Source organism: Temnothorax americanus, unplaced genomic scaffold, assembly GCF_048541705.1.
Source record: "Temnothorax americanus isolate GAGA-0224 unplaced genomic scaffold, ASM4854170v1 Scaffold18, whole genome shotgun sequence".
Classification (NCBI taxonomy): Eukaryota; Metazoa; Arthropoda; class Insecta; order Hymenoptera; family Formicidae; genus Temnothorax; species Temnothorax americanus.
The window spans coordinates 2759254-2784920 of record NW_027509318.1 but is presented as its reverse complement, the minus strand read 5'-3'; the positions used below and the strand labels follow the sequence as shown (position 1 = coordinate 2784920).

The 25667-nt window shown below is 38.3% G+C and overlaps 1 protein-coding gene and 1 long non-coding RNA gene across 7 annotated transcripts in view; one reads left to right on the top strand and one right to left on the bottom strand.

The window, feature by feature from the left end:
• The window catches only part of LOC143896326 (agrin), a 459794-nt gene that overhangs the window by 163224 nt on the left and 270903 nt on the right, over positions 1-25667 (top strand). For all 6 annotated transcript variants that reach the window (XM_077404119.1, XM_077404120.1, XM_077404116.1 and 3 more), the window contains one exon: positions 7451-7486. In XM_077404119.1, the coding sequence (XP_077260245.1) occupies positions 7451-7486 (36 nt within the window). The remainder of the gene's footprint in view (positions 1-7450; positions 7487-25667) is intronic.
• LOC143896331 (uncharacterized) overlaps positions 1-25667 on the bottom strand; it is a 254905-nt gene that overhangs the window by 226889 nt on the left and 2349 nt on the right. The gene's annotated exons all lie outside the window — the stretch shown is intronic.

Here is a 25667-nt window from a genome sequence, read left to right as displayed (position 1 = left end):
GTCAGTTTTATGCAATAAACTCCAAATTTTTGGTTCGATCTCACCTGGGGCCGTATTCTGTTCCGCTAAAATCCGCTTACCGACAATTGTCGGTGTCGTTGCGCCAGCTTTTACGCACGATATGAAAAACCTGCGCAACGACACTTATCGAACCGACAGTTGTCGGTAGGCAGGAACGGAATACGGGCCCTGGGCTATTCGGCTATTCGATGTACGGTTCATTTTGATTCACGTTTGCGAATTGACGGTTAATCCAAAAGTATTGACGTTTTACCGATAACAGCTGGTAACATGTGTCAGTCATTATATGTTTACATACGTTTTATATATGTGTTTACAAAGTATTCAATATAGTTCAAACAACAATATCGATGAGACATGTCGCTGTGACTTTCTTCTCATTACAGTTGGCTTATTTGCGGTCGACTGACGTTTCAGTTATTAGCAACTGACCGCGGCTAACACCATCATCGTCAATTGTCATTACATCTGACAGTACTTGGCAGTTGACAGCTTAATAGAATTTCCGAGCAGGCAATCACGCGGCCGAATTTGCGCCCTTCCTCTCCCTTTTAGCGCTGAGTCTTGCATTATTGTTGCATCATCATTCCATAGATCCGTTACGAGATTACTCGGTCGAGCGAAAGTGCATTTTCATATATGACTCGAAAAAAGAAAACGTTGATGAAAGTTTGATATTACGTTAAAGACGGAAGGGGGAAAAGCTAATTGTCACGCACCTAACACTGAGCGGGTCACGTAAGAGTTCATTAGCCGCTTTACACAAGATTGTAATATTATCTGATAAAAAAATTTATTCGAAACTTTCGATAGACAAAGGAAAGTTTCAGCCCTTTTAAACAGCAAAGTCACCTGAGGAAGAAAATAATGCGCAGAAAATAAGAAGAGAGAAGATAACTATTCAGTTAATAATTATATCCCGTAACTATTCGTGCTATCGTCGGAGGATATCGCCTTTAACTCGTTATATCGTAAATAATCGTACATTCTTGTCCCTCTTATTTTTCAATTAAAGGGAGAAATATTTTTATGACACGACTGCGTTTTTCCACCGTTCATCAAAAGATATCAAAGTAATCCGCCGCGTAATCCGGCCGCGCCAATCACGCGTCAACAGTCGTTGGAATCGTTTTTCCGCGCTATGTGTGCATGTGAGCTTTTCGGCCACTTTGTTAAGCTTTATATCACTTAACGCGCGCGTCTCTCTCGTTCGCTCGCGCCGCGCGCGTATTTCCGCCAAGGACGAAAAATCGACACGTCCGGTGTAACTATATCGCGCACGTGGGCGCCGTTACGAAAGACGTGAGCGCGAACCTTCCCCGGAAGGGAAACTTTCTTCATTTTTCGCCCCGAACCTCGATCGAGCTTGGGGCTCGGGGGAAGTTCCCCCCCCCCCTGAAATATCGCGGAAATCAATCGCCGGCGCGAGTGGCCGCGATCGCGGCCCTATTTTCCGCGCTTTTCCCGGCACTCGAGAGAGAAGTAATGGGTTAGTTTAGCCGAGTCGTCAAGCGTGCTGCCATTTACGCGCATTGCAGTAACTATAGCAGTAACTAGGGAGTGGGCTTTTGATCTCGTCGAGTGCATGAGCGAAGCGTTGCCGCTTTAATCTCCTTAAGCCCTCTTCCCTGCATATTGAATGTAATTTAATTTGTCCTTAATTAATAACCAAGAAAAAGATATGGCAGTAAAAGAATTTTCGAACTGTATTTTGAAACACGTTGTTCTTATATACATATATGCATAAACGAAAAAAGTCTATCAGGTCTAATTAACGATTAGTGCCCAATAAGAGAAATTATGCATTACATGTAGCAATGCGTGAAGTAATTAATTTCAATTTCCAACTTCCAATTCTAATTGGAACTGTTTGACTTTTTAGAATCTCATCTGTTCCAGCAAACGCGATAAGCAAATTCGCAATCCTGTAATCCGTACAACATCGAGCGCAAACAGTGTGATAGATTCGTATCTACAAACATATACACACATGGTTGATCCTCTACAGTAGATATTATTGAAGCCGATCAGACTTCCCCCTCGTTGATTTCGCACGTCAAATTATAATTCATTCTTAATAACTTAATCAAAATATAATATAAGTAATAAAAGTAGTAGAACAAGCGAATAATCACAGAGAATAAAATAATTATGGTAAGAAATAATTGTTTAATTATATAGGATGTCCGATAAACTTGTGTGTCGTAACTTTGGGATCTTTCCACCGATGCAATGTGACCTCGGCGTCAGGTCGTAGAATTGACGCGCGAATCTAAGATCTCGAGAGATCTGCAATGTAAACCCCATCAGGTACTCTGTAGACGCAAGGTAGTTATCGACAGTATATCGGATATCCGCGATGAAGATTCCGATCGAATTGATGTTACAGTAAGCTTACTAGATTGATCAGCCAACTGTGATCCCATTGATCAGGGACACACAGTGGATACATCCACCTCGTCTTCATAACTGGGATGTACATATATTGAGACTGACACGTATCCGTTGATCGAGTTGGTTCCGGTCGCGCTGGATAATGATCTCGGTCCGAAACACGAGTTCGTAAAGGCACATTGGGAGTATTATAATGTCACGAATTTTGGCAACAATATGCCTATAGTTCGAATATGCAGATTTATGGAAAAATTGAAAATTTCGATAACACTGACACCAAGCGCGCTAATAAATAAAACTAATATCTCCTCGTAGCGTAAACGTCACCTCGCCACGGTAAACAAAAATATTTTTATCCGTGTACGCAGAATGCAATTTACATTTACATCGCGCGACGCTCTACAACTTTTATGGAGCGGAATGCATTTTGCTAGCACGCGCGATAAAGCGATACTCTTGTTTACGCAAAATAAAGTGCACCTACAAAAAAATACAGCGCGTTCTTATCACGAAAGTGTTTTGAGAAGAAGAGAGAGAGAGGGCAAACATCCCTATTTATTATTTATCGTCGTTTATCGCAGAACAAGGATATACGTTTGAATACTTTTTATAAACCGGTTGCAATCTGTTTTTATCCTGTGAAGCAATAATATGTGCAAGTGCCTTGCGTTATACGGAAAAAAAACATACATAAATTATATCATTTATTTCGTTGCGTAGACAACTTAAATAATTTAGGAAATATAAATTTTTTGTAACAGCGGCATGTATAATTAATTTTAATAACACGTAACTGTTCGTTGTAGCTTCGACTTACTCGAATAACCCGTATATCGCGTTATTAGAATTGCCTTTACGAGCTTTTCTGCGGCTCAACGTTGGAGAAACGACAAAGCAAGCAGACAAAATTTCGTGCTTCGTTTATAACATTACGAAGCTCTTATGTGTTCCGTGTAATGTATATCTCGGATGAGGAAACAGAAAGTCGGGGAGAGTACTTCACCGCTGTTTCCGGCGATATCTTGCGACCATCCCGTTGCGTCGAATGCAAAAAAGAATGAAAGAAGAATAGCATTTGCGTGCACCACGCGCGAAATTTCTTCGCGATAAAATAGTCCCCCCTCCCCTTCCCTATCCTCATATATGAGACATTATGTTTATGAACCGCGATAAAGTGCGCGTGATAAAGCGTACGAATTACCCGGCCACTATACTTGAACGTTCAATCGTTCTAAAATACGATGATATTACACGCGCGTCGAATATTTATACACGTTTAAATTTAACCGCATTTACAACGGCGCCATTTGTCGAGAATTTATCGCGTGCGTTAAAGTATTCCGTTTTCGTCGTTTTTGGGTTGTAATTGCTTCATTCCCGGTTTGGCCTCCCATATAACTGTTGTGCGCGGAAGTTAAGCCATCGTTAGAAATATCGCTAGACTTAAAATGTATACAAATTACATATTGTTATGTATATATGAATTACGTATTGAACAAAAAGACACATATTGTTTCTTTATATATATATATATATATATATATATATATATATATATATATGTAAAGCGGAATTTTTCAATAAATTTGTAATATGTGGTCCTTTTTACATTTTTTCCACGATAATTTTCTCGCGGATTTTATTGTCCTCCACGACATTCTCTCTCTCTCTCTCTCTCTCTCTCTCTCTCTCTCTCTCTCTCTCTCTCTCTCTCTCTCTCTCTCTCTCTCTCTCTCTCTTCGCGTTCTCATCGGTGTCCTGCAATCCTACCAGGAACAATGCACTTTGTCGAGCTCTCGAGTGCGGATAAAATCGATCTGTGCAATCTTCCGAATACGGTACGCCTTCCGTCTCTGTGAAGTTCTCGCGTGCAAATCCGTATAGCCAGGTCGTTTAACGAGTTTATTCAACCGCGTTGTGTTCCTATTGTCTCGATGGTTATCCGCCGATCATCGATATCCGGATAGGCCTTGGTACTCGTCGATATCTATCTTGCGCGAATTAATCCTCAAATATTCAGCGAACAGGCCTATTACAAGCATACTCGTCATACGCAAAATATACAAAAGATGCGCGCACACGTATAATACAAGTGAAAAACGAAAGATCATATAAATATATGTTACTGCATACTCAAAGAAAAAAGTACCAGCAATTAAAAAGTTGAAAAGAAATAACTTCTCTATGAATTATAAAATTATTATAAGATAAATAAGTAAGTTGTAAACTAAAAAAACATAATATTAATTATTTGAAGTAGATACGGTTGGATAGACTACAAGAAAATAATAAAGTAAAATAGTTATATATTAATAAAAAATATATTATTAAAATATAAAGTGTGTCATATTGTGGCATAATGACTCACTTCGAAAAATTTTATAAACTCCATATTGTATAGGTCTGTATACCTATCATATAGTTGTCAAAACTATTCTATTTTCTCTGAATGTGTGTAATTATAATATACCTGATCTTTACACTTCATAATTATTTCGCGTTTGAATCAAATAGCGTTCCTTATAGTCGCAAATTTATATAATCGAATTTATTTATAGGTAGATTGTTAATAAAATATTTCACGACAAATAACAAATAAGCAATAAAAATGAGAAATACCGTGTATAGTGTGATATCGAGTCTCGCGAACAAATGTTTCGCGCTTTCGTCATCATTCAAGAGTCTTCCGCGCCAAGTTCTTATGCAAATGCACGGTGGTTTTTACAGATGCATATATACGCGTATGAATGTGCGTCTCACAAGCTAATTAGCGCGTTATCCGCCGTGGCGCATGACGACATGTGTTTTCCGGCGTCGTGTCTCGTATCTCGCATCCTATATCCTGGAAAGGAAGAATCGGCGCGATATCGGCGCGCGCAAATTCTCATACAGTCGACCTGCATACATATCGACGCTTTGGCGGCGCCGCGCGCCGCGTGGCTGGAACTGCGCCGCAACGGCGTATACTAGGTATAATACACGTGCAATCCTGAGCGATCTGTCCTGGGCGACGCGGTGCACTCTCTTCCGAATGTCCGATTTGGAAATTTATGGGATACCCAATTTGCGCGCTTAACACACCACTCTATATGCGTCGCGCATTCCGATGCATCGTTACACCGGCTGATTCGCGATGGAGATATTTGCGTTCCTTACTCGCTTAAAGTATATTTCGTAGATAATTTGGTAATCAGATATCGGTTGCTTTCATTTACACAAATTGACAACGATTTATCTATAAAATGTTTCCGCGTCTTACACACAATCTTTTTTAAATGTATAATACATATAGATATCTGTGACATATATAACGACCGTAATTTAATTATGGTTGCGCGTCATGTCTCTGCCATAAGCTTGATAATTATGTCGCAATTTAAATTTCAAAGGAGGAGTCGGCTCCCGAATTTGTCAAAGAATAAGCGCCTAGAATTTAATGTAGAACTGCTGCGTTTTCCTCTGTTTACGATATGCATTTGCTCGCCGTGGAATTTTGTTTAGAGCGGCAGGGTGATGAAAATGGTGGATTAATATTCTGCCTCGAGAAATTCCAGTTATTTTCTCTGTTACTCCCATCCCAATAACGACGCATACAATAAATACGTCACTGATATCGTGGTACTCTCGTAATGGACGTTTGGCAATCCATTTTCCGCGTATCTAACGAATTTCATACGGAAACTTATAATTATTTTCGACATCATAGGTCCGCATAGAACCTCTTCATTAAAGGCTTGTCCGGATAGGATAATTAAAAGTTTTGTGAGAAGCTTCGAAGCGTTTGCAAAATGCAATGAGGTGTTCGAATTTTCCTGATGTTTGTTCGTTGCAATTATATTGATGCCCATATTGTTCTCTATTTGTCATATTAAGTAAGAAAGATTATTTGAATAATTTGAAAAAAATTAAAATAAAATAAAGTTATTATAAATAATTGGAAATGGAACAGAATTAGAAATAGAAAATGCGATTCGGATATGTGGCGTATTATCATTATATATATATATATATATATATATATATGTATATATATATATATATCAACACACACACAAACACAATATGTGTATATTCACGGTATAGCTTCATTATATAGCTTTAATTATTACATTGTGTTCCCATTTTTATAATGGAAATCGAATGAATATGTATAATAGCAATGAGAAGTAATACCATATTCCTCTGTCAACGCTTCTATTTCCGGAATATCAGTGTTATATATTTCCCTAAGCGTGGGCTGCATTAGACGCTTTGTGCTTTTATATTTCCGCATCTCGTGGGACTCGTTATGCGACAAGAGCCGCGTCCCGGACAACTAGTAAAAATGGCCACTTAATTAAGATGGATTTTAATTAAATTAAAGCCTTTAATTAAGTTACATCAGTTAAATAGAATAAATCTTATCGCGACGTAAGCACTAATATAAATTACTTAATTCTATGTAGAGAAAGAGGGGGGAAGGAGAAAACGGTAATATTTTTCACAGCTTGCGCGCAATGCTAATTGTGTCGTTGTAATTACTTTGCATTTTAAACGGTTAGATAGAAGGCTTTTGCTAGTTTTTGACGAGAGAGAAGCAGGTTAACATTATTTTTTAAATTTACTGAATCGCCAATATAGTTTCATTTTCCGATCCAAGTTGAATGTCTTACAACATCGTTATTTTTAATTTATATTGGATAATAGATTGGCAATTTTTTTAAACAGCTTATTTTTTCGCAAAAATATGATAACGTTTATAATTGAAAATTTTGATAAATCACAACGAGACTTTCTACTATTATCTTTTATCTTTACTAATTACAAGTTCTAAATTAGAATCGTAATTAATTACAAAGTAATACAACAGGTAGGCAGGAAATGCAGTGTAAACGTTGCGTCACTAAAATTAGAATGGTGGAATATTCGTGTCGTAATTATGGTGACGGTAAAAGTATTATAAAGATATAGCGAGCTTTGTAAGTAATTGACTGCGTGTACATACATGTATCTTGTAACTAATTTCACTAATACTAACCCCTTTTTCTCTTTTCAGACATGTCCTACAAGCCGCGCCATCCCATTATCGAGGGTAAGTATTTTCAGTCATAATACAAATGGTAGCAGAATACGCTAATAATCTAAATCGCAGGTAGCTTCTCGTTCATTTGAAGCTTGACACATAGCTATAGCTTTGCTGCAAACGCATGCTACGATAATATTGATTTTCCAAACAAAAGATCACAGAAACAGTTCCCTACTTATCCGGTCTTTCGGACAATTCGTCAGTTTTTCGTTTATACTTGGTATTAAGCAATTACGATACGTCACATTTCAAAATCACAACGTATTGTTATTTGTTGAAAATTCACATATCACATATCATCGCTGGGAATTATTTATTCTTTGAAATCAAGCTGCATCACGTTTGTAATATATTTATCAATTTGTGTATCGTGGAAATATACTACGAGTTAAACGCTACACGATACATATCCATTAAAAGGCGGATAAACAAAATCGATGATTTCCACTTGGTCGATAAATACGTGCGCGCGCGCGCGACCAGAATTCGCCGATGCTTTTGTAAAACGAGGTTGGACTTCCTGGCGAAATCGCAGATTTAGATAGCCTGACACGCAACGTTCGGCGACGTGTTATTCCGAAGAATAACCCGATGCGGGCCGAATGTTGCCTCTCAAACGATCGACGGCATGGCTCAATTACACGGAACGCGCGTGTGGCCTCGCGTACCGTGAAATTGCGTTATCGCCGTCAAAACGATCACGATAACACATACACGTATTTTGCGCCCGCGTTCCGCAACACCGGCTCTTAAGGATGTACATTTTTCGCTATTCCCGGGCGCGCGGCGCGCCTCTTAACGACGCTTAATTCATCTTGTTATCCCGCGCGAATAATTATAATCTCATCTCTCATCGTCATTCACGAGATTTCGATCGGGGAGCGCGGCTATAAATCGCGACAAAGCGTGCGGCGACGGTTTTTAACACGCTGAAAATTCCCGGATACGAATTTCATCGCGCGTCGCGCATTATTCTAAGCTGTGCGGAATATATAAAAAAGCAAAGTTGTAAAATGCAGCGTTTTAGGAAGAGTTCCTTTTGTGATGTTAAAAGCTGCTCTTAACTGTGCGTTCAGATCTCTGAAAAGAGAGAGCTCTTTCGTAATTTTCGTCGGTATTCGACTCAGCCGCGAGAAATTATAGAAGCATCATCCGCAAAATGAGGATGGCATATCGTGAACGACGAGATATCAGAATTCTCGATGGCGACTCGCGTATATACCCGGGATTGCTTCTCTTTCCCTCTCTTCCGTATTTTATACGCGCGCGTGATGCTGTACACTGCACGCGTATATATTTGAATAAAACAAGCGCAAACAATCCTTAGTAAAACATAACACACTAAAATTTCTCGCTCGCTACCGATGTTTCCGCCCGTTTCCCCGCGGCGATGTACGTGCATCGCATACGCAGATATTGACATAGTCTACTTGGTATTTCCGAGCTCGCCTCCCCGCGCCTTATTTTTCGTAGTCACTGCCGAGGTAATCCCCAAGTGGGCGCGACCCGCTTGCAGGCATCTTCAAGCTTTCCAAACACGAAATTGCCCATCAGACTCCGGGGTATCGGGTCCCCCGACATCCCCCTCTACCTTTTTTGCGAGTACTTCAGATACTGAATGTGGGACTCTCTCGTCCCCGGGATTCTGTCGCGCGTCTTGCCCTTTCCTCTCGCGACTTACCCGGATCGCTACAATTCGAACTATCCTCGTTACCGTGGTTACTCTCGTTACCGTGCCTACTCTTGTTACCGTGTCTACTCTCGTTACCGTTGGTTAACTCTCGTTGGCGAGATCTGTGATATATCGCTCGTATACGCGGGATGTGCCGAACTGTCACCGCTGGTTTTTTTCACATCCTCAATCCGGAATTTAGCGAATCTTCGAATTTTTCAGTAAACACAGCGTATATAATGTATATATATATCAGCCTTTCAAGAGACGTAAGTTTTGCCCCGCCCCAAGAATGTACTTTAGCTTTTGTCATTATTACATTGCATGTGCGATCAACACTCTTTATTGCTGCACGAAATGCATCTAAAAAATAGGTAGGTAACCTGCGGTGAAGAAGTATCTAATAATCTAATTGATTATTCGAACCATTGGGGCTCGAACGTTCGATCTTTCTTTTTAATTTCCGAACGCCTTGGTCATTAACTCTCAGATTCAATTTCAATTTGAGTAAGGCTCACTTTACGCGATTTAAATAATCAGCTTCCGCTCCTTAATTACATTCTTGTACCTTCGCATTCATCGGAACTCTCTTCCTCCCTCCTTCTCTCTCTCTCTCTCTCTCTCTCTCTCTCTCTCTCTCTCTCTCTCTCTCTCTCTGTCTATCTATCTCTCTTTAATACGCTGAATAAAAATATCTTTTATATCTTGAAGTAAAAAAGATATATATAGACATTTGAATATAATTCAATTAGTGGCGATTGTGTGCGACAAAGATATATTCACGTATTTGCAAATACTCACGTTTTTCACAATTATCGTATAAGATATTCGACCGATGTAATCAATTATATGTGCACTATACGAGTTCCTGTATTGCATGCATTTTGTGAAGTCGTGTGTGGATCGACTCATATAATGTCTAATATAAGACATTTGCTTGCAGCTAAAGCGTGAAATTGGCTACTTGCTATGTGGAATTGATTATATGCCATGCATATATGCCATGCACTCTGTTCTGTTATATGTGCCTGTGGAGTAAACACGATGCCATGTTTATATTAATATCGAAATTGCCAGCAACTCTCGCATCCTCTATGTATGACTACTATATTATATCGCGTTTAACATGTTTATCAGCGACGTGGCTAATCACATAGTTCTCGTCGTGGCTATTAATAAAAAATTCAGTTGAAAGAAATTGCCCAAAATTAATGATATTCTTGTCATATTTGAAAATCAGTTCAATATCCTTTTATTTTCCAAGAATTTTAATGCATCAATATCTATACATATATGTATATATAAGGCAGTCCAAATAAAGTGTTATAATCTACTTTCTCAGAAATTAGGATTGATAAAAAATTATCTCTTTCGGGTATTTTAAAGATTGATGGTGCTTTTTAAAGGAGATAAAAATTTGATATATTTTCGCGAATTAAAATTATTTTTAAAAATCCAGTACTTTCGTAGAAACTCTGAACAGATAGATAAAATATCTTGTAGATTATAGATTTCTTCTATAATTAATTTTCTGATTATTCTTATTACATTTATAAGTATAAAGAAATATATTTAAAAAGAACATATTGTCGTATATAAGAATAAATAAATAAAAAAGAAAGATTGCTTTCCCTTACAAGTTAAATGACTTAAGAAAGAGTTTTGCTACTATCTCTAGTAATTTCTAAAAAAACAGATCGCTATATTTTACATAAATATCATCTTATTTGCATCTCTCAGCATTAAAAAACTATATTTCTTGAAAAATCTTTTCTTCTCTAAATGTTCTCTCTCTCTCTCTCTCTCTCTCTCTCTCTCTCTCTCCTATATACGTATTTTCTACGACTATATTCATTCAAATTAATACTAAAATAATACCAATATTTCTCATCATATTCATTCGGTAATGGCATGGCCGTTTCGACAATTAATTCAATAAAGTGTATTTAATAGCTATTTCACGGATTCTACATATTCGCTCGGATATCAAAAATGCGTATATACGCAACATAACGCACGTCAGGGGAAATACGTTACGTATTATATGTAACGCAAAGTTCTGCGCAAACAGACGGGCGTGTTATGTTATGTATTCGCATGTTGCATTAGCTACATAGTTACGTAAATAAGAAATGCAGGAATAACTGGGCTTTTTTGTGACCGGTTTGTTGCGTTGGAAAAAGATTTGCATCATACACGAATAAATCTAAGGAAGCTGCATCGAAGGACGATTAAAAGTTTGATATTAAAACAGATATCTTTTTAATTTAAAACAGACAATGTAACGATACGGCGCGCTGTATACATCGGTCGAAAAACGCGAATCTTTGGAACATTTTATATTTAGCCACAAGATCTCAGCCGAACCTTCTTGTGCGTGGAAAAAGCACATGGTGGAAACGCGAACTGCGTCCTCGGAATTCGTCGAGCAATGCCGAATATGCCGCGTGCACGTGCTTGAGAACCGCTGTCCCGTAAACCTAGTCCGCAGCGGGTGGATCGATGCGATTCGAAACCGATACCGCCGCGGTCTGCAACAGAGACGTAGGTGAGGACCGGGTGGCTTTCATTCGCTAAAAGGCTACCGAAACGCATTTGTGCCATTTCTCGAGGGTACAACCGGAGAGGAAAAACGATACGCGACGGCCGCGTTTTGGCCGTTCGATTTACTGGTAACGGTACGACGCCTCTGTGTACACTCGAGTGGGTAACGCCGATGTTACGCCGCCCGTCGAAATACCCCGGCGAATCGATTATTTATTTAACGGTCCAGCCCGGCGAAAACGCGTATATAACGTTTCTGAAAGTGCGCGCGTAAAAAAAGAGCCTCGGGATCCGGTAATCGTTTGTCATCAATTATTGACGGAACGCTTGTTTATCATAGCCACTCCATCCGCAATCTCGTTAATTCATCATCAATTTCATCGACACCGTAGATACCACCCGGCCGTATACTTTTCACAAAGAGATGATTTATCGCTTATTTAACCGCAATTACACGATATGCCGAGGTAAGGGAGGGAGGTGATGGGGCTATCGATTACCCAATTATCTGAAAACAACCCCGCGAGATGGAACGACCATAATGCGGAAAATAACTGGGGATTACAAGCGCGGATGTTATGCGAAAGGGTCGCGAGAACACGATGGGGGCGAGCGTACGAAACTTGATCGAAGGTCAATGGCGGGGGAGAGATTTTCCGATGCTTTTACTGCTTTTCCCACTTTCAAGCATTCCAGATTGTTTTTCACAGAAACTTGGAATTCACTCTATCGCGCGCGTTCGGCACGCGCTGCGCGCGGCAACCGCGAGTACGCCTTTATCGAGTACGCGGCGCGGCGTCTCACCTACCTATACGAGAGCGGTTATAAGGTTACGCTAAGAAATTGCTTCCCGCAGGCGAATGAGGGCGAACTTTCCCCGGCGAAGAACCGCGTCTCTCTTTCTCTCGCTCTCCCCGCGGCGCGTTCTCTCCGCCTTATCCTCTCTTCCGTCTAAATCTAACTCGTCTCGTACCTGCTACTCCGCGATTTCTTCTTGTTACACTCTCTAAACGCGCCTCTCTCTCTCTCTCCCCGCGCTCGATTCCGCCTGGTTTTACTCCGCGAGACGTCGATCAGCACGAAGAAAAGTCGAGGATTTACGCGAAGTCGATGCGGAAAAGAGTTTTACGCAATCGTTACTTTGTCACGGGAGAAATAACGACTTCCGTGATACGCGGTCTTTCAGTATCGAGCAGAGGATTTTTGTGTCACTATTTATCTCGCGTTTTCAAATTTTATTAAAGTTCGCTGAATTTTATCCGAGAAAAGGGAATAGTCGAAAACGAAACGTCGAAGACTAGATCTAGGCTTGCCTTGCTAGAGTAAGTGGTAATCGGAAATTTTATTTTATTGGCAAAATCTTTTGTCGATATTCTAACGAACAATTATGTAATTATTTGGATCTTAGTGATCATAAAAATGATAAAAGGATTTGAATAATAGATACCTACTGAATATTATATAATATTATATTCCATTATTACATGGCCCTATAGTAAATCCATTATTATTTTATTAGTAGATATAAATTTTAAAATTGGAGAAGATAAATAAATTACATTAAAAAATAAAATCCGTTTAAATGGATAGATAATTCTCGCGCGTAATTACTATTGATTACCGATAGATACGGAACGGGGCTATAAGATATACTCATATTATACTGGCGCCGTGAAGACACGCCGCAATTGCGGTCTGCAATTTCCAATAAACTTTCAGTATTTGCTTTGGAATTAGTATACCTTGATCAGAATTAATCCGCGTGCGATGAACAAACTCGTTAAAGCGTCTCAGTTTGCTGGAGTACCACTCTTGAAGTGCACTCGATATCGCATCCGATATGCGTAGCAGCCCCGCATTGCGTAATGCAATTTACGTGCGTATATAGTTATTGTCTGTAACAGCACTTCGTTCTATTTATGAATCAGTAGTGGAGAAGTCATTGTCAGAATTAAAATCGCCATTATTTTAACGAGACGACAGCGAAATTTAACCGGGTTACTTATTCATGATTATAACGATGCGAGCTAATGATAAGCGCTCTCTTAAGTATTAATATTTTATCGATATCAAAATGGTGTTGCTAAATTACGATGATAAATAATTATTCATGGAACATACCAGTATTTTTAAAAAAGTCTGTAATATATTAAAATTTTATTCGAAAGTCAATTACTGACTTACTTTATGTATGTTTTTCTAAATAGTGAATCTTCTTTAAAATAAGGTAATAATAATTTGCGAATTTGATACTTCATTAAAGTTTTAGTCTCCGTAGGAATCGGGGTAGGAATCTAAACAACGTACCCTAGGTTAAAATTAGAGAATTAAATTATTGTCGATTAGAACTAAACACTTTCTTTTTTCTACATTTTAGAATAACGCATTAAGTATTAACAATTCATTATATCGAATTTTAATATTTTTCTTAAATTTAATAATATTATAAAATAAGAATCTTGCTTCAAAATTTGAGAATTTCTAGTAATTTTTTTCTTGATCGGCTTTATAAAAATATTTAGAATTGATTAATTAATAAAAAAATTAAATAAAAAATTAATTAAAACGGCTAATGTGTGTGTTTGATATATTTCAAGTTCTGCTTCATTGACGGTGAATTCTACGTTGGCCGATCTGGTCTTCGGTTTATTCTGCGATAAGCGGCAGGTGCGCAGTAACATAAACATTTTATTACGTTATTGTGCCGCTGTGTGTTCAAGTCGGCGAGCACGAAGCTAATTGACTTTCGCCGATAACAGTTTCCCGCAATAGTTTCCCGATACCGAAAGCTACAGCAGAAACGTTCGCGGGATTCGAAGAGATTTCGTTAATTGATCGATATTTATTTAAAGGATCCCAGTTAGAACCGTACACGTAATAACAAAAATTTATAATACACCCATAACAATCACAAGAGAGTAAAAATAGCTAAAAAGTGACTGGATCTTTTATGTATCAATAAGTAACAAATATAGAAGATTTTTTTAAATTATCGTTTAAAATTTTAAATATGGATCAATAATATTCTACAAAAAATAGCTTTTGATTCATGTTGCAAAAAAGGGATATATGCTATATTTATTTATATACACTTAGAAATGTGTGTATTATATATTTATTATTATTTATTATTATATATATTATTATTATTTATCATTATATACATAGAAAATGTATATAGAAATGAGATATTGACCGACATTCATCAATCTTTAGAAACCTGCACAAAAGTAAAAAAGTATTAAAAGAAAAGAAAGTTTCCGTCATCGGGTTTGGCGTCGCTGGAATGAAGGAATTCTTATTATCTGTACGCGAATTAAAATGCTAATAAGTTAGTAATGGAACAAGATAATCTTGTCAAGACTTAGAAATAACTTTATTAGCTTGTATCTACACCGTATTACATGGTGTAAATAGAAATTGCTGTTTACTAGGCATTTTAATATTTAATGTTTTATAATATATATATATCTATAATAAGAAATATATATTTATTTTTAATTTGTTTCACGTTCAAAACGTAGAAAAGTTTCTCTGGAGTTCAATTATTACAAATAACATTAAATACGTCTCAATACATTAAAATAAATGATGCCATTCGTCTCAGTTTAGTTCCTCGTGTCCGGGAAAATAAATTTGGTCAGTTGTCCGATGTCGTTGATGAAACGGACGTAAGAGAAATGGAAAGATAGGCTGCATTTGCGATTTTCGACGATGTCGCATGTCAAATACGTGTGTCGTCGAGTATTCCTAGTTTAAATCCACAACGAAGGGCAGAAATAATGCGACGGGCTGCTCTCTCTCTGAAAACGCGATAATCGACGACCCCATGTTCCTGACCCGTTGCATCGAATATCAGTCGGCGCGAAAATATCAGTGTGCGCCAGCACGGTACCTAAAAAAGGGAGACAGGAACGCCTATATCCACGCGCCACCGAAAATCGAGGGCATAAATTAATCAACCGGGCGAATCTCGTGGACTGACGGCCTCGTTTATCGACGTTTCTCCCTATTCTTCTCTAGTTTTTTTTCCGAGAAAATAGATTCTGTTGAAACAGACGTGAAAAGTAAGAATTGTTACTATTGCAAAATGAAAAGTATACAGTATAATTCGTGCGTTTTTATCTGCTAGAATTTATTAAACGTAAAATATATTTCTATATTTGTATTATTTATTGTTTGTAACTTTACCAACACGTTTGATTATATTTTGCTGATGTTATCTTTCCACTGAACTGAATTATATTTTGCTAATATATACCTATATTATAAAATATATAAATATTTTATCAACAAAGTCTGGGAAATACTTGAATGGCTCTGAATATTTGATTTTGAAATGGGAGGAATTTTTATATAAAATAAGATTAAATATATATTTGATATTGAAATATCTATTTCTTACTTAAATTGAATACCTATATTATTGTAATATTACATCTCTATCGATATACATATTTAATATCTATATTAGATATATTGAAGAGAACAATCTTTCATTATTATTTCTTATATGTGTCAGAGGCATGAAACACCGTTAATAAGAAATATAATAGTCTATATACATCCTTTAAACAGTTTAAATCGAAGTTAAACTTTAGCAGTGATGCGGTCACTTTGATGTCTAACTTTGACATAACTACTTAACTGTTAACTTTGAACATTAAGTAATTAATTTGCATGTTTCAATATATGCATTAAGCATGTTAGGTGAGTAATTAACTCACATATATAGATTTCTTGCGTTTGATTAACTACTGTGCTTCGTACTGGTTAAATTTATGTCTATATGTTTATGAATTACCCAATTAAAAGAAATGTGTAATTTATATAAAAGCTTTCTTCGAAATTTTGAATATTGTTTTCCTGAGTAAATATAATATATATATTTCTAAATATTATATAATTTCTACTATGTTAAAGTAAACATCGCCGCTATAAACCTGTGAGGATCCGCCTGATTGCCTGAATTTCCGAAACATGTTTCACCGTGACGGTAACCACGTACAGGCACCGTCGCCGCGGCGGTAGCTTTTACCGCGGTCGTTCGTTAAAATCGTCGCACGTTGAATCCGTCGATAAATCCGGCCGTAACGGCGCGACCTTAAATTAGCGGATTAAAGTCGCATTAACTAAATGCGAGATTGACGCGGTTTCTCCGGTGTACCTGTAACGTCGTCCGGTTGCCGCCACGTGTGTGTGTGTGTGTGTGTGTGTGTCTATGTATGTGTGTACGTACTCCTGCCAGGATCCTGTAACTTCTGCAGCAGCGTGCTGTGACTGAGACATGGATCCCTCGGGATCGCCCGGTCGAGATTTACGAACCTCCGCTCTGTATCGCTACCGCCGCCGATTTATACACGCACCGCGCTTTTCCGCCGACTTCATACGAGTCGTTCCTTTGAAAACGAAGAAGAGAAGCCTTGAAAACCGTCGTTCAGAAACGGTTTTTCACCCGAGAGAGAAACTACGATGCCAAAGTAGAGTTGTGCGGCGAAACGAGGTACGCTTTACATGATATTTTAACACCTTGAATCCTCCGTGTCTGCGTGAGCAATCAGTTTTTTTTTTCCACAAAAGAAAATATCCTGCGAACTGCGCTGACAGTACCATCAAGTATGAACTTTTTAAAATAACTTTCGGTCGACCTTTTCTTTGACAAGATTTAAACTGAAGTATAATTACGGGATTACGTATTTAACAATGAGAATTACAAAGTTTGGACAAATTGCGCTTTAAAAATGCAAATAATACGAACTTGCCGAGATAATTACAAGTGAGTTTTACTTCAATGTAGAATTTTAATTTTGCTATCGAAATAAATAATAAATGTTGACAACCTTACGAAAAACATTAAACATAAAACATATTACGTAGAGTTGTCAATATTTATTATTTATTTCGATGATTGATGTATATTAAATAACTTTTAATTTATATCGAAAGATAATATCCTCTACAAATTTTTTGAGCTTTTGGACGTGATAATCGGCTAAGAAATTATGTTGCTGTTTCAATTCACGTACGAAAATATAGAGGTGGCGGAGCAGTGTTAAGGCTGATACGCGCGCTGAATACATCCCTTGGATTGTCACATTGAACCCTCTTATGTGCCCATAATGCCGGTACTATAGCTCGCATCGACAAGTTCCTTTGTGCCCGCGCGATATCGAGTTCAAGCACAATGTGCTTACTAGCAAAGAGAAATACTATGTTAGCAAGTATTCGTCTGCAAATTTCTGCGGCTTTCGGCGGTCTCTATAAGAGAAAGAGAGAGAGAGAGAGAGAGAGAGAGAGAGAGAAGAGGAGATTTGTAAATTGTTTATAAAATAAAACTTGCATATTTCTATTATGTCGATATTCTTATAAAGCATACACGGAACAAACATTCAAAATTTGACATGTCAATTATTCGGAAATATACACGCTGAGTAATATCTATTAATACAAATTAAGTATTTGAGCTTAAGATGCGTTGTCATGAAATAAAAAGGCAATAAGATTAAGGGCAATTTTCTCTTTAAATTTTCGCCGAGGGAAAATATTCGAATATCGAGGCTACTAAATTTCGAGACTACCAAAGTATTCGATTTCGAAGTAACTGAAATGATCAATTCGATTAGATTCTACTCCTAATTCCCGTCGGCTTTATTCGCAGGTAATATGACTAACTGTGACGTTCTGCTATTTGTGGCAAACCAGATGAGAGGACTGGTAAAGTTTGGATTTTGAATAGCGAGTTCCGATATTGTACAGCAATATCGTTGCGAAAGTGCTCCTCGGCGGACGGGATGTATCGAAGCGATTGTATGAAGCGGTTCTTAGCAGGAGAACCAGTCGGATAACCGATTGTGGCAATAATGCGCGGCATTGTGGATCGTTCTGGTCGCGTCCCTTTCGCTGGACGCGACCACCACGCTGCCAAGATACACGGCCGATTGCAAGTCAATACCAGGATGAACGGAATCCTGATACGACCTCATATACCTGCCTATCTGACTGCACGTTCCAGCAACAATGGTGCATTACGTCCGTTTAATCGATGATAAATCACTGGCCGATATCCGTGACCGATAGTCGCCCTGCCTTTCGAGGCCAACGCCGTTGAAAATATTTATCGGACGCAAAATGATTTATCCTATGCGTTCGTCGCTGGCGTTTCGTTATTAATTTTCGATCCCGTAATCCCGATAATCGTGGTCGCAGTTTCCCACGCATCGACAACGCATGATTTTTTTTTTTTTTCAAGGACTAGACGTTTTCAATATTATAATTTTTTACATCTTGTCATTTTAATAATCAACGTTCTAATAACGCACAATTTGTTTTTATGGTTTATAGTTTATACTTTATAAATAAGTGTGTGTATGTGATCGATTTAAGGGTTGGTCTCTCGAAAATTTTGGTGCAATAAATTTATAACAAGTAATCTATAATCTACGCGATGAGGAAAAACATGTCGATCGATAAAAGTTTTGTGCTAGAAGAAAATTGCAGTTTCGTTAAGCAATGCATTTCTGTGGCAGATCCCAATCTCTCTGGGACACCCCGTACACATAGTGTTCCAAATAGCCTCCATCGCCTCCCTCTCGTTCCTCTCCCCTCAGAGGGAGACTCCATAAAGACTGATTTACGCGCTGGATTTATGAAGACCGTTCGGTTTTCTAGGCAGTATTTCACCAATGGCGGGTCTTTTTTTTTAACGCGCAGAACCTTCAATCTTTTTTTCTTTCTCTCTCTTTCTCGCCCCGAGCGAATCACCGGCACCGATCGCCACGTTGCCTCCAAATCGCGATGGTCAATGCACGATAATGCGCGTGCAAAATCCTGACAATCATTCTATGCCACGCCAGCCGTTATGCTTGATAGGTATAATTAATTGTGTAAATTCAATCGGATTTGATTTCGCTATCAATGTTTGTTAGTGCTACTGAAAATCTGTCGCAAAATTTTTATAGTGACTAATGACTTCTGCCCACAGGACGCGCGGAAACGTTTGCCGCGCGGCATGAAACGACGCGGTAGCCAATAAACTTTTGATTCTTTACCGTCGCTTCTTGCCGCGCGGCAAGCGTTTCCGCGTCCTGTATGCAGAAGCCATAAAGATAAATTCCTCTGATCTGTCACGCTCTGCGAAATCGGCCCAGTTTTCAAAAATTCTTCACGAAAAAAAACTGTGATTATAGATAAAACCGATAAGACAAAAGTAATTGTTTCATGTAACTTGCTGTCCTTTTCGCTTACTGTCCAGCATTTTCCGTTATCGTCGCGGCTTTTTCTTTACGTCTCCTTAGGAACGTGTCTCCTAACAAATCCATTTCGCTCTCGTTTTTTCTTTTCTTTCTTGCTCATTCTTCCTTTGTTTCCCTATTTTTCGCGATCACGCGGGGTCTGTAACGACATTTTGCCGGTCAATGCATCGCGGCACGATTGTAACAATGCGCCATTGCGACCGCACGTACACCGGCCGTTATGTCTGATAATCGCATAATTCAAACGGGGATGGGGGGGGGAGTAGGAGAGAGGAGGAGAGAAGTTTATTTGCCCGGCGCGCGATAGCCGCTTTCTCGTTCGGAAAAAAAGCGCCAAAAAACCAAATGCGATTGGATAAAGTGGATGGTGGACTGCAAATTTTCTATTGTCTCGCCGGTGCGTCGCTTCGCCGAACCGAGCGTTCCGCATCGGATATACCGACGAGTGATTAGCGAAAACGTCGGCTCAGCAAGTCACCCGAATTTCAATCCGTGTAAAAATACCTAACGGCCCATTGTTCTCGCCATTGTGTTATTATCTGAGATAACGAGAAAAAGAGAGGAAAAAGGATAGAAGTGCTATTAAAACTGCGAGAAAGTTGTAATTTATAATAAGAAAAAAAAAGGAAAACAAGAATAAACCTTATCATTTATGATCGATTATTATAGAGTATAATTAAGGTATAATCAAGATGCTTAAATTTTTATAATATTAAATCAAAACGTCTACATTTTACGTATTCATTATTTCACACCCAATAAGGTTAAGTTATTTGTAGATATCAATCTCTTCTAATTTCAATAAAATGTGTGCGTTATTCAATCTCTTTGATTATATTATTAAATATTTTAGATTTTAGACATACAGCTAGAATTAGCCGAATAAAGTGAATTGCTATAATTAATCTATAATTAATGATATGATGAATATTTGTATTAATATATAATTTGAATTCTGTCGACATATCCATTTGCTTATTCAATTTGCACATTTGTGTGACAACATTTAGTTTCGGAACAAAAATTTATCGAAAAATCTATTGCAAGATTTCATCGTGTTCAATCTAATTTCTCGAATACGATCTTTGATATTCCGTGTACTTTTCAAGCGAACGAATACCCCAGTTTGACCTGCGAAATTAATACGCAGAGATGTCGACGTCCGAGGCGGTGTTAGTGGTAAGGGTAGACGCGGGTCAGCCCTAAGTGGAACGTATTGAGCGTTAAGTAGCAGTGGAATGCCTCGCGGTGAGGTCAGACCGACCGTACCGTGGTCGACCCATTCTCTTTCCACAGTCTTACTACGGGCTATAACTTACTTAGCCCGAATTGTTCTTCAGTGCACTCTACTTCAACGTGCCGGAAGAGATGCGAACATGCGACATCAGCGATACGAGAGGAGACTTATTGTCATAACACACATTTGTTACAAATATTAAATTTATAACATTTGTACATAAAGGCAATAATTTGTTGTTCTTCCAAGCTGAGCTTTGCGATGATAGAGTATATTTAAGGTTCTCTATTTACCGCGGAACTATTAATAAGAAATTATTTAAAAATTACTGACACAAATGACTATTTACGTAACGATTTTGTTATAACTTGTCTGTTTATATGTCTTTATCAATGAAATTATTTTTACATTACGTTTAAGTAAATATAATGAAAAGATAATGTTGTTAATAGGAACACATATAACATGGAATTTCTTATGAATATGAATAATGTATTGATTACCGAGCAGCCAAGACAGGCAATCTATATTTCGAGACTATCCTACACACTCATCATTTTATCCCGCCGATTTTTCGCCAATTCGCGACATGCCACTCGCCGCTGTGTAACTTCTGGCGGGAATTACATCGGATAATTCATTTGCGGTGCGATCCGCGCGCACCTCAAAAAGCTCGCGAATGATGGCGAATCGAGAAAGATGAGGAGAATGAGAGAACCGCGATAGAGAGAGGACACTGACGAGGCTAGATATCGTATTTACAGCCACATTTCACGAGGATTGGTTAAAATATTTCAAGCCTTTGCATGCGCCCACCGCCGGTGCAATTCGGGAAAAGCCAGAGGAACACGCCAGCTCAGGAAAGGTGGGGGTGCAAAAAGGGTGGCTTTTACAGAGACGTGGGATTTAACTTTGGCAAGAGAAGGAGGGGAGCGGGGGGTCGGACGCGGCTGGAGGTGGATGTCTGGATACGAGCATTGGTTGTGTAAAAGGGTTGGCAAACTGAGGTATTCGGAACGGGGGTTGAAACGAATCCCGAAAGGACTGGACCGCTGGTGGCCAGTCTGCGGAGGTAACGCGAGAGGAGAGAAGGGATCGGTCGGCGACGGTAGAGAGTTTGAAAGGGAGTGGATCGCGCGCGCCATTGGACAAAAACAGAGTGTCGCGACAGAGTGCTCAACTCGGACAAAGGAACACCGTGGCGGGCCCAGAGACAAAAGGTTAATCTTCGTTTTTTGCTAAATTTAGCACCACTTCCACCCTGGGTCCCTCTCGTAGCTGTAGCTTCCTCCGATCCACCTCTTACGCCAGGCAGGAGCCACTCGCGGAGGCGAACAATGGATTTATGCCATCAGTTTGGCATTACTTTTGCGTTGTTAACTGCAGAACTGTTTCCCTTTAACGCGTTATTCTCAAACGAGTGGCTAAAGCAGAGATTTACAATTCGCAATTCGCGAAAGAATAATATTGGAGAGAAAAATCACTGAATATGAGAAATAATATACTTTCGTGACGACATTGAATATTATTATTTTTTGTTGTTATATTAATGTCTGCTAAAAAAATCAGTCAGTTATCTGAATTATTATTTGATTCATTTGTTTCAATAAATGACTAAAAATAAGAAATTAATTATTTTACGAAAAAATCGAGATTAATTTTTTATATATAATTTAAGCTTTAATGGTCCTTCGCAAAATTCTCGTAATATTTGTGATCTTAATATCTGTTACATTACATTATTCGTGTTCTAGGAAAGAGCAATCTTATGTAGCATTAATCTTAAAGAAAGTTCTGTCTTAAATTCTCTTTCTTTTCACATTTTCTTTGCGTTTGTTTCTTTTTGAAGACGAGGATGTCTTGAATTATCGTTCGCATGCTTGCAGTTTGCATCGTTGTTGAAAATGTTACTTTAAAATAGATATCTTAGGTTGTTGTTTGAGAAAATCTATTTTTTAAGCGTTCAAATTTTATTATATGTATAATCAATATAATCATATATATATTATATTATATATTACATAATATGTTACATATATGTAACCCGTGTATGCATTAGTTTTATTTTATACAGCGAACAGTACATTATTTCACAGTCCGTGTTTTTTTTTTAAATAAACCGTATATAAAATGTGTTGCAAACTCTTAAGTGACTTTGTTATAAGATCTAGATTATATATAAATTACTAAGAGTCTCTACAACACATTTTTATATATGGTAATATTTTTATATTATTAAAATTTTTATCTTAATAAATGAAAAGAAGATTCAAAGCTTTCCGTTAGATAAGTATCTCGCATTATCATTTTTTTACGGAACGGAAAAAATGATAAGTTATTTTTCACGACAACCACGAAAGTGTAAACCGTCAGAGAGACGAGTGCTTTTAAAGTCGTAATCTATATTCATCATTATATAGCGTGTGCACAAATGACACGAATGCACTAAGCTTTAAACATCACTGAGACTTGTCAGTTTTACGGGGATAGAAGCGTCCAGCTGCAGATGGATTGGAATCTATCAAAGGATAACAGAAATGATATTAAAAAAGTATCGTGGTATGTGTGGCGACGTCATGCTCGAGCTTCGCCTTTTATTTCCATATGTGGGGGGTTTCTTTTGAGTACAGGTCATAAAGCGACATTTCCAAACGAGGTTTCTCCACCGTCCGATGATTAACTGGCTGCGAGAGAGAGAGAGAGAGAGAGAGAGAGAGAGAGAGAGAGAGAGAGAGAGAGAGAGAGAGAGAGAGAGAGAGAGAGAGAGAGCGCGCGCATACGGCAAGAGAATAACGTGTTTTTGTTCGCGTTTATCCCCCGGTCCCTCTTGTTTGCCGCATGCATACGATGCATTATGCATGCTAGATTTTAAAGTAGACGTTGCTTCGCTTTATGACGGCGACACAGTGTAGCGCCGTAATCAGATAGCGCGCGTGAATACGATTAGTTCGTTCTCTCGACAATGGAACTATATGACTCGGTGACTTGTACCTGATGGAAATTACGGCGCTTTAAGCGCAAGCAGAAATATTGTTACTTCAGATCTCGTTCCGGAATTTCTAATCACCGATTAATCTGAGACCGTAATTACGTAAAGTGCATCTTATAGAAAATTTATTAGCTGCGTTGCGTTCGAAAATATCTTGGATTTCACAAATTTGACTCAATTTGACATGATCGATTTTTCTATAAATATATCAAAAGTATTCTGTTCTATCAGATGTCAGAATTACAGAAACTATAGTACCTTTATATATTCAGCAGAACGGAAAAGAAAATTCGTATCGATACACTTACGGAAGAAAGATGTTCGAAGGCTCTCACGTTATCGGCTATTTGCATATCAATTATCATTTAGCAGCACGGTAATGTTATTTGGTCAAACTATACTAATACCGAAGTTAAGCAAGTCGGCGAAGTTGTTCGAGGCTCGCGCGGCACGCGCCGGGCGCTGCCTCCTCCCTTCTACATATATTAGACTTTATAATGTTGCACGGCGGGTCTTGCGTACGTTAATGCACGTTAAGCCTGATACGGCGTAGCCGCGAGTCGGCTGCATTCACCGCTGATAATTTGCATAGACCAACGAACGTCTCTCGTGGCGTTCGTGCGCTCGTAAGCGTCTCGCCGCGATGATACGCCGCGCTCGATCGGGTGTATACAACGCCACGGGTTTTTACAAATCTCCTCTTTCTCCTTTTTTCACGGGGACTAAAGCATTCAATCGAATGTATCGATTTATAGCGCGTCGCGTAATGCGTATTGTATATTACCGAAAATATTCTCACTGCCAAGGAACGCCAATTCGCACGAACGGTTCTGCAGTATGGAAGTTGAATTAATCGAGGCGAGGTGTTGCGTAGAGAAACGCGCACAGACACGCGAGGCATACTGTATTCCATCAATGTAACCGGCTCCCTTAATCTCCTTTGTGCGAGAAGTGCTTAGAAACGGCGCTCTAGTACGGAGTATTAGCAGATTAGCAGGGTTTGTCATTATGGATTTCACACCTCCGCCATTTTACGTCTTGTAATATTATTCGACATTATATCAGAACAAATTTTGTGCAGCATCTCGCGTTGTGAAATTTTCCGCGTAAAAATCACTATAGCATAGATACTTCCAAATACAGCATAGATTGCCATCAAAATATACTTTGATCCAATTAGATCGAATCGCGTGCGATACTTTTATACCCTTGATTGAGATATCTATTTGTATGTTTATTTTTTTCTTCTTTACAAATAATTTGTTTAATTTGGAAACGTCCGGACCAACAGATAATAATACTGTATTATTTGGATATTTATTATTTTACTGATAAAAACAAGACCAGAATTATTTAGAAAAATAATTGTAGGAGAACAAGTGGGACTGCTTGGACTTTTTAAAATCGTTTTTACAAAATATTCTGAATTGAATCTTCATAGATTTTTCAGAATTTATAATATTTTTAAGAAAATTAAACTGGAAAATTTAATT